The sequence below is a fragment of the Paramisgurnus dabryanus genome, chromosome 12, assembly GCF_030506205.2.
Source record: "Paramisgurnus dabryanus chromosome 12, PD_genome_1.1, whole genome shotgun sequence".
Taxonomy (NCBI): domain Eukaryota; kingdom Metazoa; phylum Chordata; class Actinopteri; order Cypriniformes; family Cobitidae; genus Paramisgurnus; species Paramisgurnus dabryanus.
Genome location: NC_133348.1, coordinates 11220367 through 11238437, shown reverse-complemented (window position 1 = coordinate 11238437; position 18071 = coordinate 11220367). Strand labels below are relative to the sequence as shown.

The window sequence follows — 18071 nt, the reverse complement described above, 5'->3', positions numbered from 1 at the left end:
ATAAGGAAACCCAGAGCGATCAGGAGATCTGTGATTCCAGAACCTGATGACCGGATTAACTGTATCCTGTCATGATCACAGTGAAGCAAACTACAGAAAAATCTCAGAAGCACACAAGAATATCCACAGAGATTTGAATGTGTGTTTTCTTTACCCCATCAGATAATATGGATAGTCAAATGTAATAGTGAAGGTGTAATTCTTGTTAATTTCTAAGGATGTGAGATGTTTCATGTGAATACGGTTTAGATTTGAGAACATATATTGGAAAATGGATGCACGTTTGTTTATAGCAATGTCAGGTTTATAAATGTGCATGAGCCGCGAGACTTCCGCCAGTCAGAGATGAGGACGCGAGTGACGTCAGTAATTGATACATTTCTTTCTGTCGTTCACACAAACAACTTAACTTAATAGTAATAATAATAATAATCATTAAGCAATTAATTAAAATGTAGTCATAAGTTAGCCTATGTGTATATTATTAATATTATTAATAAATTAAATGTTATTTCTTATAACGAAGTAAACATGAAAACAGATTTAATTGGTAATTTATGTAACAGATTTTACACAAATGTTAAACATGTTTTCGTTATTCTGCTCTGTGAAGATAAACTATTAGCTTTGATAAGACGAAAATTTGTCTTAACTTTATTTTATTTATTTTTTTCGGGGTTTTTTTTCGTTTTGTTTATAAAGCCATTTTGAATCCGATTTTTTATTTTAGCAAGTGTTGATACTGGGGATATTTTTTATTCGTAAGAGGAGAAAATTGTGCGCAAATGAGTTGTCGTCATTTACGTTGTTTATATTTAACATAAAACTGTTAGGTAATTAGGCTTACTATAAAATTGTTGTATGTACAGTACTGTGCAAAAGTCTCAGGCCACCATGCCACAATTAGATGTGTTGTTTTTGCAATGTTATATAATGTTTTTTCAGTCTCTTTAATATAGAATACATTTAGAAAACACAGGAAATGTGTATAAGCCTATAGTATTAAAACTGTAAAAAAATGTAAACTGAAGTGTCAAGTTTTTAGGGTAAACTCCCCTTCCACTTGAGCAGTAACAGGAAACTGCAGGATCTCTTAAACCTAAATAAAATTAAATTCTAATTTCTCATTTTAAAGAAATTAGTCTTTTTACTTCATTCTGCTCAAAAAACGCTCAAGGTGAGTTTAGTGCCTATAGAGGTCACCGACGATACCTAAAGAAGACATTTAGTCCTGAAAGTTTTATTTTTTGTAGATATTTCCTGTATTTTCTGTTTGCATCTTAATAAAACAGATTGAAAAAATTAATATGAATGGACATTAAAACTTCTAAAACAACAAGTCTGATGGTGGTGACCTAAGACTTTTGCACATTACTGTATAAGTGAAAATGTATATACCTGCGATATAACATTTCATTTAAAATGAAGGTTTTTGAAAGATTTCTATAAATGTTTGTGTTATAGAAAAAAGTTTAACAAACGATGAAAATAATGTTAAGTAGGTCTTTTAAGAACCTTTGACGGAACATTTATTTTGAGGACAAAAAATATTTATTTTATGGAATAGCTGCGAATAACCCTTTTACAACATTTATTATTTACAGTGATTCAAAATACTTTTATAACAGGTCGTTGAACTTGTCGGGAATTATATGCGCTTTGGAGGCGGAGAGAGAGAGAGAGAGAGACTGGGAGGAGTGCTGAGAGAGATCAACCACACTCATATTCATCCTCACTGTTGTCTTCTGTTCGCTTTAGTGGGTTAGGTGAGGCAGAAATGCTCTCCACCGGCACGAGGCAAAGGTCACCCCGGTGAGATCTGTTCGGATTATATTGAACACCAATGTCCCGGTCCTAACACCCGACAGCCAACAGTGGAATAATCGGGGTGAACACTCACCTGTGGATGATGTATCAAGGTGTAGCGATGTCCACAACCCATGGGCCCGCGTCTTACGATCCCGGTTTTCTTCATAATGCCGCATCGGCGGCAACTTCACCGGTCTATGTTCCCACCACCCGGGTGACCCCGATGATTCCGGCCCTGCCATACCTCCAGACGTCCCAACAGAGCAGCCCCGTGTCCGGGCACGCGGCTTGGACACAGCCGGGCGTGGATTCTGTAACCTCTTATAACTCTCCCAGTGGGCACCATCAGTCCCAGGTGTCCAGGTTTACCTTTTCTACGAGCCCTCCGTTGACCTCCGGGGTCGCAGCAACCCGGGAGACAACCACCTACCCGAGTCCGTTGAACATCTCCAGTAACGGGCGGGAGCATTATGGGTCCCGGGGATTGAGTGGCTCGTATCACGGCGGGTACCCGGCCTACGTGAGCACGAACATTGGAGGCACCTGGGCGGCGTCGCATTTCGACAGCTCCGTGCTGCATAGCCTGCAAACCGGCGGACCGGCCAATGCCACGAGACACCCGAATTTAGGTGAGAATTTATTTGTCTTCTATAGGCCTACTCTTTTGTGGTGACGTTTTGTTTTTGCATAGCTAAATACTAACCAATTTCTTACTTTTAACGATTTTAAAAAAAGTTTTATAATTTAAAGTGTTTCATATTCGATCATACTGATCCATTTTCCCAAAAAAAACTGGTGAGGATCCAGAATTTATAATACAACAGTACAGAGAAAACACTCAATAAACAGGAATTTGATGTCTGGAATTAGGAATGTTTTAATATATTACATATACATTATATATATTATATATATGTTTTGATATCTATGTACAATTCAAAATATTTCATATTGCCGAATCCACCTGACAATTTTTGAAAAGTAATATATATATATTAAATATAGGCTACATCAGCCTTTAAGCCCACTAAAATGTAAGTAAATAAATGTAAGAGCTGTCCAAACTGAAAACAACTTCTGACATATCTTAAAATATATTAGTGTCCTTTGTTTTGCATCAAAATGCACGCAAGTAATGATTTAGTAAGGCATGTTTGTTAAAACTAGTTATATTTCATAATTAAACAAGTCTAGTCCTGTCTTAAGCTAATCCCTGTCCGAGAAACCACCACATAAAGTATAATGTTAGTGTCAAAATAATCTCATTTTTAATCTCAATATTTGCGGTTTGATATGAAGGTTGAAATGAGAAGTTGATGGTCATTTGGGCCTGATGTCTATCGAGGTTTGTTCAGGATTTACATAGGTTATTTGAAAACGTTGACTCTCTGTATCGATATTGTTTGTTCTTACATGAGTTTATTCATTAAGGTTAACTCTGTGTTTGCCTGCTCATTCAACATCTTATAATGATTAAGTATGTTATAGATTAGCGTTTATCAGAGTCTCTACAGACAAAAGTTTGTCACAAAACCATGATTAAATTGTGAAATTATGACCTTAGACAGAGATTAACTATAATGCACGCATATGTTGCATGTACAGATTAATAATTGTCTTGTAATCATTAAATTTAATAATACGTTTATTATGGTTTTGCGTTTTTAACTATTGCATATAATTAAGTTCTTAAGTAAACACGCTTTATAAATTTGTAAAATGTGTTTTAGCTAAACGAGTAGTCAATTATCTGAAAGATTAACAAAATGTGCTTGGTTATATTGCAAGGGTAATTAAGTGAAATGTTTTAGGAAAAAAACAAAAATCTTCTGCAGCATGTAATTAGAAAAATAAATTCACACAAAAACAAATTATGATTACTATAATAAAGATTTTAAAATACAAAACCTTCAAACAAACGAAAAGTCATAATTATTTCTTACTTTTTTTTTACCATAATTTTAAAATGTAGAAAATGTACTTAGATAATCAATTATTTTATAGAAATGCACCACAAAAGTTTAAAACGGTTTTATTGATAAGATTATAAATTTCCTATTTGATAAAAAAGTATTTAATTGTTTGGACGGAAGGTTTCAAGTTTCACGTAATTAATTAATAAAACGTAGGTTACATCCATATCATAAAGTGTTGTATAAAACACAAACGTTACTACTTTTATATTTTTAAGACAATTACAAACAATAAATGCATCATTGTACACTTGATAGATTTACAAATATTATCGTGTTAGATTTTTTTAATAAAACTCAAGCTTAAAATAATTATTGCATAGGCTATCAAAAGATCAATCCCGCAGATAATTAAAAAATATCCATAACACATAAATTATCCAATTTAACTAATTCAGCTCGTTATATGCGTAATTCAACATTAATTTTTTTTATACGTGCACTTCTTAAGATTACTTTGTGTCTATAGGTTTTGTCAAACGTAGGCTATATTGAATTTATTTATTTATGATTGAGGGCAAGATTTTGTTATATTTCTCTACACTGTAATGTGTAAATTTAATTTCTGTTTGCTAAAAAACTATTGATATATAAATAATTCAGACGTGAATGTGAACTCTGTGTAAAAACGATGACCTTTGTCACAGTCATGCGCTATTAATAGCCTGTTATTGTAAATAGACCTTTATAAAATACGCATCATATTGTCTGTAGTTCACTTCTGTTTTTGTTTGTTTTTGAGTTTGTGGTTTTATTAGTTTAACTAAATAATTTAGCAGAGATAAAATCATTTCACACAGTTATAAAATCAGACTTTTAAACAATATTACTAATAAGACATTATTATAATTCTAAAGATTGTTCTAATGTCAAAAAGTTTGTCTTAACAATACAGTAATAAATGTCTGTTGTGTAAGTGTTTATGTGACCTCTAACTCTGTAAGTGATTGTGTTAAACGACTTGTTGTCAATTGAGGAAGACTCGTTGTGTGAGTGCCTGACAGTCTTTTGTTTGCTGTTCCTGTCGTTTCATTTCATGAAATCTCAAGGCTAAAACTGCTGTGAACCCTGAGATGAGGCCACAGTTTCTCCGCAAACACAAAACCTCTTTAACTTATTAATTTATCTGTTATTGGTCTTGATATAATGAAGACAAATGAGGTTTTGTTCCTGTGAGAGCTTCCGTTGATAAATGATACTGAGGATGCTGATGCTTGAATGTGTCAGTAAACTCTGCTGTTTTAATAGCTTGTTTAAAGTGCTACAATGTTGTTTAAAAGCTTCAGCACGTGCATGATTTAACTGAGAAAGATGATGAATGATTATTTTCTCATTTTCTCTTGTTGATTCATCGCCAGTGCTCTGGTTTAAGGGTCCTCAGGGGCCATCTGTGATAAATGAGCGCCAGGAATCCATTTGTACAAATTAGCTTTGAGTTGTGTGCGCGCGCGTCTGCGAAACGTGACGAGCAGCGCCTCCTGTTGATCCACAAGCATGCGCGTTCACGTCAGCTTTGATGTTGGTTGCAAAATAAAAGTTACAAATAGAAATTCTCAAATGTTTTTTTATTATATTTTTTTTAAATGGCAATAGAGTCAATTAAAAACAAGTAGCCTACAGAAGTAGTTTTGGATGCTAAATGGACAAATGTTCCACTAAAATAATCAATACGGTGTGAAATATTAGCTGCTTTTTTATTTTTTTGTTTGTTAGTTAATGCATTAGCTAACATGAACTAACAATTGACAATATTATTTTACAGTATTTATTCATTTTAGTTCATGTTAATTTTATAATTTACTTATACACTTTTAAAATCAAAAGTTGTATCTGTTAACATAATGCACAATAAACAATTGTACAGACATTAACTAACATTAACAAATATGCTGACATATACTAATGTTAACAAATACAACCCTATTGTAAAGTCAGTGTTACCTTGTTATTTTATTTATTTCTAGCAGATGGTCTCATTGATAAGAGATTCAGATGTTTTGGTAATACTAACATCATTTTTCCTTGTGATAAATAAGCAGACGTAACACAATTAAAATCTAATGTTTGGTGCAGTGTTCTTGAGTGATTATTTAAATGCGTGTTGTCTGGTTTTGTTTTAAGCAGAAAACACACAAGAGTGTTAACAGTTCCCTTCTTTTTTTTGTCTATCAGATTTGTATGATGATTTCGCAGAAGGTCGTGAGTGTGTGAATTGTGGGGCGATGTCCACCCCACTGTGGCGGCGGGATGGGACGGGTCATTACCTGTGTAATGCCTGTGGACTCTACCACAAAATGAATGGAATAAATCGACCTCTCATTAAACCTCAAAGACGATTGGTGGGTTTTTAGTAACACTATTTTAAGGGATAGTTTACCCAAAAATGAAACTTCTGTCATTATTTTCTCTTTCTCATGTTGTGCTAAACCTGTATGAGTTTTTTTTATTTTGATGAACACAAAAGAAGATATTTTGATAAATGTTGGTAAGCACACAGCTGATTGTATCCATTGGCTTCCATAGAAGACAAAACAAATATTATGGAAGTATTGTGATAAATGATAAAGAAGAAATTTTGATAAATGAGTAAGCACGGTACCCACTGACTTCCATCGTATTTGTTTTTCCTACTATGAAAGTCAATGCATACCATCATTTCTCAAAATATCTTCTTTTGTGTTCATCCGAACAAAGAAATTCATACAGGTTTGTAACAACATGACGATGAGAAAATGATGACAGAAATTTCATTTTTGGGTGAACTATCACTTTAATCACTGAGACATTTTATTACTTTATTTCAGTAAATATAAAAAAAATTATTTGATACATGTTATAATGGGTAATTTGTTTATCACACCCGTTGGGTGGTATTTTAACCTATGCTGGGTTAATTCAACTTAAAATGCTGGGTTGTTTTAACCCATTGTTGGGTCATATATAAACATATATGGGTTACTTTAAAGTAACCCAGCTGGTCATGTTACTGGGGAAACTGGGGTTAGTTGTCACAGTGTTGACTTTAGTAATTGTTGTGATTGAAGCAGACTGTGTATTCGTACAATGGAGGAAGACTATGAAACACCTAAAAAAGTCTTGTGTTTCTCTGTCTTTCTCTATTAGTCTGCCACCAGACGAGTGGGTTTGTCCTGCACTAATTGTCACACAACCACAACAACACTGTGGAGACGCAATGCAGAGGGCGAGCCGGTCTGTAACGCCTGTGGTCTCTACATGAAACTGCATGGGGTAAGAGAGAGATGTTTATTAATGTTATTATTGACACATTACTGGCATAGTTAATTTTTCATCTTTCCCTTAATTTAATAATTACTTATGTTAAATATTTTTTATTTTTGATCTTTTTTTAAGTTATTCTGCATAATACTGTGAACACTTTGGCAACATCAATCCGTAGTTTTGTCGGGCCATTAAAATAGATTTGTGATCCTGGACCACAGGACCAGTCATAAGTAGCATGGGTATTGATTTTTAATGCCAAAAATGATTAGGGCATGACGTAAAGATCATTTTCCGTGAAGATATTTTGTACATTTCCTACACTTAATATATCACAAATGTATTTATCATTAGTTATATGTGTTGCTTAGGACTTTTAGACAACTTTAAAGGTGATTTTCAAAATATTTCAATTTTTTGCACCCTTAGATTCCAGATTTTCCAGTTAGTTGTATCTGTGCTATCCTAACAAAAACCATACATCAATAAAAAGCGAATTTTTAAAGCTTTCAAATGATGTATTTCAAATAAATTTAGCCCTTATGAATAGTTTTGTGGTCCAGGGTCACATTTAAAAATTGTAATTACATGAGAGATTGTAAACTGTATGACAGAGGGAAACAGAGAATAAAGAAAACTGTGTGTATCTTGATAATCTTTGCAGGTTCCTCGTCCTCTTGCTATGAAAAAGGAAGGTATTCAGACTCGCAAACGCAAACCCAAAAATATCAACAAGTCCAAATCTGGTGAGTGCAGAAGCGCAGACATCAAATACATCACTGTATGAAAGTTCATCATCCACCTCTTCTATATCTTTAAAGGTTTTAGACGACTTTTAAACCATGTAAATGAATCTCACAGCCAAGTGTCTGATTATAATGTCTTTATTTTCAAGGGTCTTCTGACTGTGATGGTCAGACGTCCAGTGCTGTGACCTCCAGCCCCACAGAAGAACCAAGACCAATCAAAACTGAACCAGACACATTATCTCTCTACTCACATCAAAATATGCACACACAGGTCAGAGAACATACAACCTACTTACATTTATTCATTTATCAGATGCTTTTACTCAACGTTTCTGTTCGTCTCTTCAGGTCTCTGCGATTCCTATGTATATGGGAATCCAAAGTGGAAATTCAACTCTAAAACTTTCTCCAAGTGGATCTTCCACCCCTAAGAGTGAAGCGTGGAACAGTCTGATTTTAGCTTAACTAAGACATGAACATAACTCCTAACATAACCAGCAGTGCTTCATCTAATGCCAGAAATCCTAGAGATGATGTGGTGAAGGAGCAGTGTTGGATTCAAGATTTGATGATGTCATCAAGGATTCAAATATGCAAAATAACTAAAAGCTTCAGTCCCACAGTAGATCATGAGAACATTATTTTGGAAATGTCTTTGTGTCTATCTGCCACCTAGAAGAACGGCAAACACCTAGCTATGCCCTAGCAACCACCCAGAACACCATGGCAACCAGCTGACATTGTGATGTACAGCTGCACAGCTGCAGGAAGCAGTACTTGCATAATCTGAATAAAAAAAATACATTTTGCAATTCTGTTTGGTGCTACTTAACTGCAAACTTTGAAAAGACCATTCACAGAAGGTCAAAGCACTCCTGCTGCATATGAATAAATCTTTCAAGTCTAAAGAATTGATTTACAGACTGTATCTGCAGGGAGATACTTGATATTATTGATCATACTTATGATCAGTGAAGCTCATCAGATGTTTTTAATGTGTTGATTCATATCAATTTTAGCTCATGCTTTTGTATTTTAAGTACAGTCTGGGGTTTGCAAAAACTGTGATAGCAACTAGGGATGCATAACGATTGATCGCAATTAATCTATAGCAGAATAAAAGTTTTTGTTTACATCATATGTGTGTGTGTGTGTACTGTGTATAATAATTATGTATATGCACACATGCATGTATAATTTTAAGAAAGAATATATATTAATATATGAAGTATTTATATATAATATAAATTACATGTAAATATACAAATGTATATACACATGTAAACATTTCTTAAATATGTACATGCACATGTGTGCATTTATTATACAAAGTTAACACACACACACACACATATGATGCAAGCAAAAACGTTTATTCTGCTATAGATTAGTCGCAATTAATCGTTATGCATCCCTAATAGCAACCAAGATTACCTGACCATTAGGTCACCAACAAGCTACTCTCATCATCACCTGCTTTCTTCTATGCACAAGAGTCCTCAACAAAACAAAAAACTCGCATTTCCTGTCATGGCAGTAACTTCCCTAAAACATGTTTAATCACACAAAATTTACTTCTGTCTGAATTTCTATAATTGCAACTGAATTTTATCTTCTTGTATTTATTAGTAACCAAGGTTAAAGTGTTTCTTTTTGAATAAAGAGGAAGAAAAGTCAAAAGAAATTTACTTATTAACTATAAAGTTGATTTCCCTTATAAACATTGTTAGCTTTTCTCATTTGCCTGTAAAGAAAATAAATTTGACATGTAATTCTTTGCTTGTAACATTTTGAAGTAATGTAATGTATTTAACTATATCTAAAACAATTCACTCCATGTTTATCTATTGTGATACTCAACATATCTGTACATTAGATCAATTGTTTGCCACTCAAAGTTATATTTTCCTTAAAAGATAACAGTAAAGGTTTTTATGTATCCTATCTGTAAGTGTTCAATCATTTTGATGAACAAATTTAATAATTAAAATATTAAAAGTTTGCCTTATTAGTCACTTTTCTGGTTCAAATTTGTCACGAACCATTACAAACATATAAGATAAAATCAATCGTTTTATGAAATATATCAGCATGTGTCAAATAAAAATGTCGTCGTCTTTGTTACATCTGTCACACTACTACCGTATTTATGCCGGTGTTTATAATTCCCCTAACGTCAACAATGATCGGTCCAATGAGCGACTCCTATACTTGTTAGTCCCGCCTATAGGTCGCTGGGCGGGGCATCACACGAGTCGCTTTCGTCGTCGATTGGTGGCTGCGCTCTGACCCTATGGCGTCTCAGCCAATCAGAGGAATCAGTCGATCGTGTGAGTGAGGATTTTGGTGCGCAGGTTGGACGATGTCGCGTCCAGTTTGAATGGAAAGTCTAGCGCTTATTCTAATGTGTGTATTCTCACTGTACGCATAAACCTGTAAATATGGACATCCTCAAATCTCTGGGACACCCGGAAGAAATATATAACCTGTTTAAATACAAAATAGGAGGGTTTCGTTCTGTTATGACAAAGCTGGATTATGTAAGTACATTCATTTTGAATCGCTTTTGAAAACTTTTGCTTATGTCTTCCATGCATATATAGGCTATATCATAATGCATGCCAGGTTTTATAATTCATCATAAAATGACTCAATAGAGAAAAGACTCAAAAGGTTACAGCGAGTTATCTTTCACAGTAACAAAGCTTTCATTCAGCCCTTCAGCTCCTGTATGCATGTGTTTACAGTAGTAACGTAACAGCGTTCTAGCATCTTAACATTATAAACACATTATTTATGATTTTTTTCCCTTCAAAATGGCGTATATGAGCTACTAGTGTCAGCATCCACTGGATTGGATGTAATCTTGGATTGAAGTGGATTTGTTCCTTTACCTTATATGTAGAGGGTAGTAGGTTAGATTTAACAGACAGGAGACCCATGGATTTGGCTTATATAATAAGCTTTGACGGCTGGAGGGGTCAGTCAGGGGTACATATCATTCTGCGCATGTTTAACAGCTAATCCCAATCCACCCTGATAATGACACTTATTAGATAGATAGATAGATAGATAGATAGATAGATAGATAGATAGATAGATAGATAGATAGATAGATAGATAGATAGATAGATAGATAGATAGATGTACCACTAGATGTCGCCATAAATTAATGTTCGTGCAGAATGTAAAGCTAAATTTGACTGTTCGACTTCCTTGGGGCGCTACAAGAGCCGACAGGCTTATGACGTCAAAGTACCGCGAGAATGATTAGAGAAAAATCATACGAAGTCTATTTTTGTCTGGCTCTCGCGGTAGTTTGACGTCATCGTCTGTCAGTTCTTGCAGCCCCGCTTGAAGTAGAACAAGCTTTTAGTGTTGTTTATTTGGCAAAAAAACCCACATGTACCATGTCAGTTGCGTGTTTACTAACAATAAATCAACTTTTAAATGTATCATTTACCAATATATGATGTGCATGACGCTTGAAATAAAAAAATAGCCTTTAACATTTTGCACAACTATGGCCTAATAGTTTTCTAAAGTTTTAATCCAAACGTTTGATTGATAGTACATACTTACCAACTTTCTTAGTAGTCGCTTAGAAAAAAAAAACATGCGTGTGTTTTTATGATAAAAACGGGGCGGGGAATTAAAAGCCCAGCCAATAAAATGGCGTTAATTCTGCGCACGCATCAAGTTACTGCGTGTGCTTAAATAAATTGTGCGTTTGTGCCCAAAAAGGCCTCGCAGTGTCCATGCGCTCCACTTCCCCAAACGCAATGACTTCTTAAGGAGTTTCAACGTTTTAAACTGCGCACTGCTGAACTGTCATCGCGCAAACTTGTAATTTTGCATGTGCACATGGCTGGGGTGTGTGGCAAAAGCGCAGTGTCGTTCTCCGTCCTCAAACGCTCGATCTCGCTGCGGGGCTCCCCGCGCTCGGTGCTCACCGGCGGAGGGCGGCGGAGCGCGCAGGAAGGGCGGCTGGTGGCCTGTCCGCCTCACCCGCTCACGACTCACCGACACCCCACGTATCTGTGCTTTTCCTGCCAGGACTCCATGAGCGAAACCCTGCGGACCTGTTACCTGTATCTGAACCAAACGAGTCGGAGCTTCGCGGCTGTGATCCAGGCGCTGGATGGAGAGTTGCGGTAAGAGAGGCGTGACCACGTATTGTAAACAACTGTCTGTCTGATTACTGTACAACAATGCAACTGAGCGAGCAACAGTTGTCATGAATTTAGTGTTCATTTATTTTTAATGCGCAATTGTTGTTTTGCATTTTATGTCTCCATAACGTCACCCTAAAGCTGTTTTGCAAATTCCTGTGCTTGGTTTCTTTTTGCAATGTTTTGTTTTGCAACCTTAAAGCTTGAAGAACCAGATATAATAAATGACATTGAAACGGATTTATGTTTACAATATTGACTCGAATATCTTTTTTGGGGGGAGGTGTTTATAGATTTAAATTATACCTGAACCAAGACCAAGGTTTAAAAACATAAAGTTACTTCATGAGGTCCAAAACCGATATGATATTTCTTTAAAATGCAAAAAGATTTTGTGCATCTATTTAGTTATTAAATGTATTTCTTGCTGATAGACATGCGGTGTGTATATTTTATCTGGTTCTGCGAGCCCTGGATACAGTGGAAGATGACATGACGATCCCATTGGAGAAGAAAGTTCCTCTTCTGCATGACTTCCATAAGTTCTTATACCAGCCAGACTGGTGCTTCACAGAGAGCAATGAGAAGGACCGACGGGTTTTGGAGGATTTCCCAACGGTCAGTCTGTGTATGGTCAACTATTCAGATGATTCAATAAACCGGATTGCGATTCAGATTCATTCATGAAGTAAACTTTGAATTTATTTTAAAAGGGACATCATATGAAAATCAGACTTTTTCCATGTTTAAGTGCTATAATTGGGTCCCCAGTGCTTCTATTAACCTAGAAAATGTGAAAAAGATCATCCCAGTAACTTAGTTTTGGTAAACCATTCTCTGTAAGCATGTGAAAAAATAGTTCATTGAATTTGGCTCCCCTTGTGATGTCAGAAGAGGATAATACGACCCCTTAATCTGCACCATCCAACCACGGCACTGCCATTTAGTGCAGAGATCAGCTCATTTGCATTTTAAAGGACACACCCAAAAGCGGCACATTTTTGCTCACACCTACAAAGTATCAATTTGAACATGTTATAATAAATTATCTATATGATATTTTGAGCTACAACTTCACATACGTAGTCTGGGGACGCCAACAATTTATTTGACATCTTAAAGTTTTATGAAATGTCCCCTTTAAAGAACACCTAAATAGCAAAACCCTAATTTTGCGCAAGCGAACATCACCCATGTTTTCCCCAGGGTGTTAATAAACAGATTTAACTTTATTCAGATTTCAGTGGAGTTCAGAAATCTGGGCCTGCAGTATCGGGACGTGATCTCGAATATTTGTCACCGGATGGGTGTTGGGATGGCAGAATTCCTGGAGAAGAAAGTTGGTTCCATGAAAGAGTGGGACAAGGTAAACTTTACATCAATGATGCGTTTTGTTTGACATGTTGGTTTGATCATGCATTTTTGACGTTCTCTATATAATAATTAATGGTTATAATATTGTAAATGTCTGTGTAGTATTGAGTGAGTTTATAAACCCTTTCACCATGAATGAGTGACTGTTTAAATCTGTGTTTCTGTAGTATTGTCATTATGTGGCGGGTCTGGTCGGGATCGGGCTGTCTCAACTCTTCTCTGCGTCTCAGCTTGAGGATCCCGAGGTGGGTCGTGACACAGAACTGGCCAATTCGATGGGTTTGTTTCTTCAGAAGACAAATATCATTAGGGACTATCTGGAGGACCAGCAGGATGGTCGGGCCTTTTGGCCTCAGGAGGTACAACTTCATATAAACAAACACACAAACATTTTTCCTTAAATGCAATATGAAACTGCATTGCATTCAACTCCTGTGCTGCAGTGTTGTATTTTTTAAAACTATTTTGACTTATGCTTTAAGTGGTTTTAAATATATTTCTTTATAGATTTAATGAATGGCAGCGTAGCCGTAGACCAAACTGAAATGTTTGGTTAGTCTGTTTAATTGGTTACATACTTCTACCACTATCAATTATTATTCATACTAATATTATGAAATTCATGCAAACAGCACTGGACATTTATGAACACATCTGTGTCGTTTTATAACATTTAACACCGGTTTATGCCATTAAATTGTCATGCTGTCATCAGAGTCTCCATGTTTTGGTTGCATATGTAAATGATTGTTGACTGTTTGTGTCACAGGCCTGGAGTCAGTTCACATCCCGTCTAGAGGATTTTGCCCAACCTCAGAACCTAAGCTCCGCCCTTTCCTGTCTCAACCTGCTGGTGACAGACGCTCTCCGCCACGTCCCTGATGTCATTGTGTACCTGTCCCGCCTTCGTAACCAGAGTGTCTTTAACTTCTGTGCCATCCCTCAGGTATGATGGAAGATCTCTGACCTGATCCACACGCCCTGTTTTCTAACAAATACTGCCATTTTGTCCTAAACTAGGGGTGCACCGATAAATGCCGATATACACTAATAATACGTGGCCGATAACTATATTCAGGGTTTCCACGAGTCCTTGAAATCCTTGAAAGTTTGTGAATCTGGGGGGGGGGATTCAAGGCCCTGGAAAGTTTTTGAAAATCTACATACATAGATACAGGTCATTGAAAGAACTTGAAACTGTTCGCTTTAAAGGAACAAGCCCAGATTTTGGGAATTTAGCTTATTCACCGTATCCCCCAGAGTTAGATAAGTCCATCCATACCTTTCTCATCTCCGTGCATGCTGTAACTCTGTCTGACGCAGCCCCCGCTAGCTTAGCTTAGCACAAAGACGGGAAGTGAATGGCTCCAGCTAGCAAACTGCTCCCAATAAGTTTTTTTCCTATTTATATGTTGTGATTTGTATAGTCACACCGTGTACAAATAACAAGGTCATATGATAGCCATCTTTTAACTGTATACATATACATATCACTCCACATATACATATCATTCCACCCAAGTAGCAGTGCTTCACCTTCTGAGAATATAGTTCCCAGTATGTTTACAGTTAAAAGATAGCTGTGTCTCATATCAGCTTGTTATTTGTACACGGTGTGACTAAACAAATCACAACACATAAACAAGAAAATGTTTGCGTTATTTTGTCACTTATTGGGAGCAGTTTGCTAGCTGGAGCCATTCACTTCCAGTCTTTGTGCTAAGCTAAGCTAGCGGGGGCTGCGTCAGACAGAGTTACAGCACGCACGGAGATGAGAAAGATATGTATGGACTTAACAAACTCTGGGGGATACGGTGAATAAGCTAAATTCCCAAAATGTAGGTGTGCTACTTTAAATGCTTATATCTTCTGTATGTGAATGTTCCCTGAGAGGGGAACGAGACGCTGCGTCTCCCTTGCCATACTTCCTGCGTCCCTGTAACGCTGTCTTTGGCAATATTTCAGATAGCGATATACTTCCTGGCTCCCGCGTCACCCTGTCTTTGTCGTTAAGCCTTACCATTGGTTGAATTTCATATACACATTCAGACACACTTACCCCTGGAGGCGTCCCCAAAGTGTCACCGCAGTGATGCAGCACGAGTTCCCTCGAAAGGGAACTGTAACAATGTATCTTAAAAGGTAACACGATGTAACCTTGCTCTTACTTGAAATGTGTCCCCACATTTAGTCCTTGAATTTGAGGGTATTGAACCTGGAAAGTCCTTGAAAGGTCCTTGAATTTGAAGTTAACTAAGGTGTGGGAACCCTGTATATTGAATCACACAGTCAATATTATTCACAGCTATTTCATGCACTACAGCTTTTGGATGTAGCGGCATTTCACAGCAAGCATCATCGGACGATATATCGGTGCACCCATATCCTAAATCTTTCACCATATTTTCTCTCGAATTTGAAATTTGTCACCCTTATGCCATGCCATGACTTCCTTTCTTCAATTGAACACGAAATATTTTAGATTAAAATGCTATCATGTAATTTATGGGGCTTAACATGGCAAAGCTCATAAAAGCAGATGCATCATTATCTGTTAGAGGATTAATGTATGTTTTCCATTGCATATCAATGGCAATATAGAGATGTAATCATCTTCATTTTCATCTTAGTGCCTGTTTTTGTTTTGATGCTTTGCTGTCAGTTCAGACATTGCAAGCTAAAAGTAAATCTTCAAAGTTTAAAATCATGTTTGCAGGAATTTGGCATATTTGTCCAGTGTTGTCATTAAACCATTTCATTAGGAATACTTAAGAGTTCAGCTGTATTATTGTATTCAGATTAATTGATTTATTTTAAAGCATATTTTGGAAAAAAAATTCCAGTATTGCAAACCCACTTGACACTGAAAAATCACCAAGTACCATGGTATCTTATGACTATTTCAGACACAAACTACTGTATGTTCAACCCCTGGTAAATGATTGTTTTCTTCCTTCTACCAGGTGATGGCGATAGCGACTCTGTCTGCGTGCTACAACAACCCTAATGTGTTTCAGGGCGTGGTGAAAATCCGAAAGGGTCAGGCCGTTACTCTCATGATGCAAGCCACAAACATGGGTGCCGTTCAGAGTATCATTGCACAGTACAGTCAGGAGGTGTGTGCCTGTATACATGCTTGTGTGCATTCATTTTTTTATGTATATCAGCCGAACATTGAACCACCGTAATGCACGTGTCACATACACTACAGAGAGACAAAAAAATTACAGTCATGAGTGCACAAAACCTTAACTTAAATGCACTTACTATAATATGTAGCGTGACAGATGGACCAAGTTAATAATCTTTTCCCCCAGTAATCCTTATCCTTCATGATCTTCCTACAGATCCTACAGAAAGTTTCCATAATTGATCCTTCTCGGGAGAAGACGCTGCAAATCCTGAGCGTCATCAGAGAGAAGAGTCTTTCTCCGGCAGCGCTCTCCTCGAGGGCGCATCACCTCTCACCCATCTATGTCTCTGCGGCCATGTTGTTGGCTGCTCTCAGCTGGCAATACCTCAATGCCACAGCAGGGCAACCACCAGGGGGCACAGACATGCCAGGTCATTGACTTTTCATCTGACACACTGTATGGACATAAAGAGCGGCACGAGTATTGCAGTCCGTCAGTCACACGTGCGGTCGGTTTATAGAAGGATTTAAAACCTCATTAAAACATATAACTTAATTTCAAATCAAAAGAAAACTAATTGTGGATAAAGAAAAGTATTTCTGGTATTTGTGTTGCTAAGGATGTTTTGTTTAGCTGACAAATAATCCTTAACTTCAGTGATAAATGCTGGAAGAAAAATGAAAACATGGAATATTTCTTATTCCGGTATTATAGTCTGTCATGTGAACAGGGATTTTTACTCTGTGGTCGCAGGATTAAAATGTTCAGGATTGTACGATGTTTGATTGTTGGTAATCGACATATGAAAGTTCTCAGGCATCTCATGTTCATTTAGTTGCCCAAAACGCATCCGAATCAAAAGATTTAAGAGATATTTTTCAGGACAAGTAGTATTTTTATTGTTACATTCATTACAGTACTAAAGTGTGTCCTGAAGTTTTACTTTTTGATTTTAGGGTGATATGGGCGTGTTTGACTTTTAAAAAGACTCGTATTGTATGTTTTCATAACATATATGTGATTATCCCAAAGTCTGTCAAACTCTGGATAATTCAGAATCAAATATTTAATGGTTTAAATGGCTGCTTGGAGAGATTGTAGAAGATAAAGTGACCTTAATATTTAGCTTTTATATAGGAAAGCTTGTGAGATCTTTGTATATATGATTTATTCAGCTTTGCTATGTAATGTGGGAGTCTGATTTGTAAATAAATACATTCAGAAATAATAAATATATTTACAAATATTATAAGACTTGAGCGTATGATTTTCCATATTTAGCAAGTTGCTGTGTAGTCATTAGTGTATTTTCAGTAAATCGCGTTGATATGATGCATACAAAGGCAAGCTAAGTTGTCTTTGGCATTTCATAAGAAGGTCAAAGCAAGCAATTATTTAATAAGTCCCCAGAGTGTGTAATGATGTGTTGGATTTACTTAAAATATATATGCACCATTTTTGCATCACACTTTTTAAGTAATCCTGACTTGGATAATTTTACTCAAAATTAACAAGAAAAGCTTTATGTACTTACATTTTTAAGTAAAGAATGTTGCATTGAATGGTGAATATATATATTTTAAGTAAATCCAACACAAATCATTTTTAGAGTGAAGTTGA

At 36.2% G+C, this 18071-nt stretch overlaps 2 protein-coding genes across 3 annotated transcripts; both read left to right on the top strand.

Annotated features, from left to right (window-relative positions):
* The first annotated feature begins 1141 nt into the window (after window positions 1–1141).
* gata4 (GATA binding protein 4) lies at window positions 1142–9936 on the top strand. Its single transcript, XM_065256458.2, has 6 exons — window positions 1142–2438; window positions 5955–6121; window positions 6906–7031; window positions 7687–7768; window positions 7918–8042; window positions 8120–9936. The coding sequence occupies exons 1-6, from the start codon at window positions 1907–1909 to the stop codon at window positions 8234–8236; spliced, it is 1149 nt and encodes a 382-aa protein (XP_065112530.1). The 5' UTR covers window positions 1142–1906; the 3' UTR covers window positions 8237–9936.
* A 149-nt stretch (window positions 9937–10085) lies between these two features.
* Window positions 10086–17697, top strand: fdft1 (farnesyl-diphosphate farnesyltransferase 1). 2 transcript variants are annotated; one of them, XM_065256457.2, is made up of 8 exons: window positions 10086–10311; window positions 11828–11925; window positions 12378–12561; window positions 13181–13309; window positions 13485–13676; window positions 14087–14263; window positions 16281–16433; window positions 16665–17697. In XM_065256457.2, exons 1-8 carry the CDS (start codon window positions 10213–10215, stop codon window positions 16887–16889), a joined length of 1257 nt encoding a protein of 418 aa, XP_065112529.1. In that variant the 5' UTR covers window positions 10086–10212; the 3' UTR covers window positions 16890–17697. The 2 variants fall into 2 exon arrangements, with proteins under 2 accessions (XP_065112529.1, XP_065112528.1); XM_065256456.2 differs by lacking the exon at window positions 10086–10311 and having other exon boundaries at window positions 11279–11925.
* The last annotated feature ends 374 nt before the right edge of the window (window positions 17698–18071 follow it).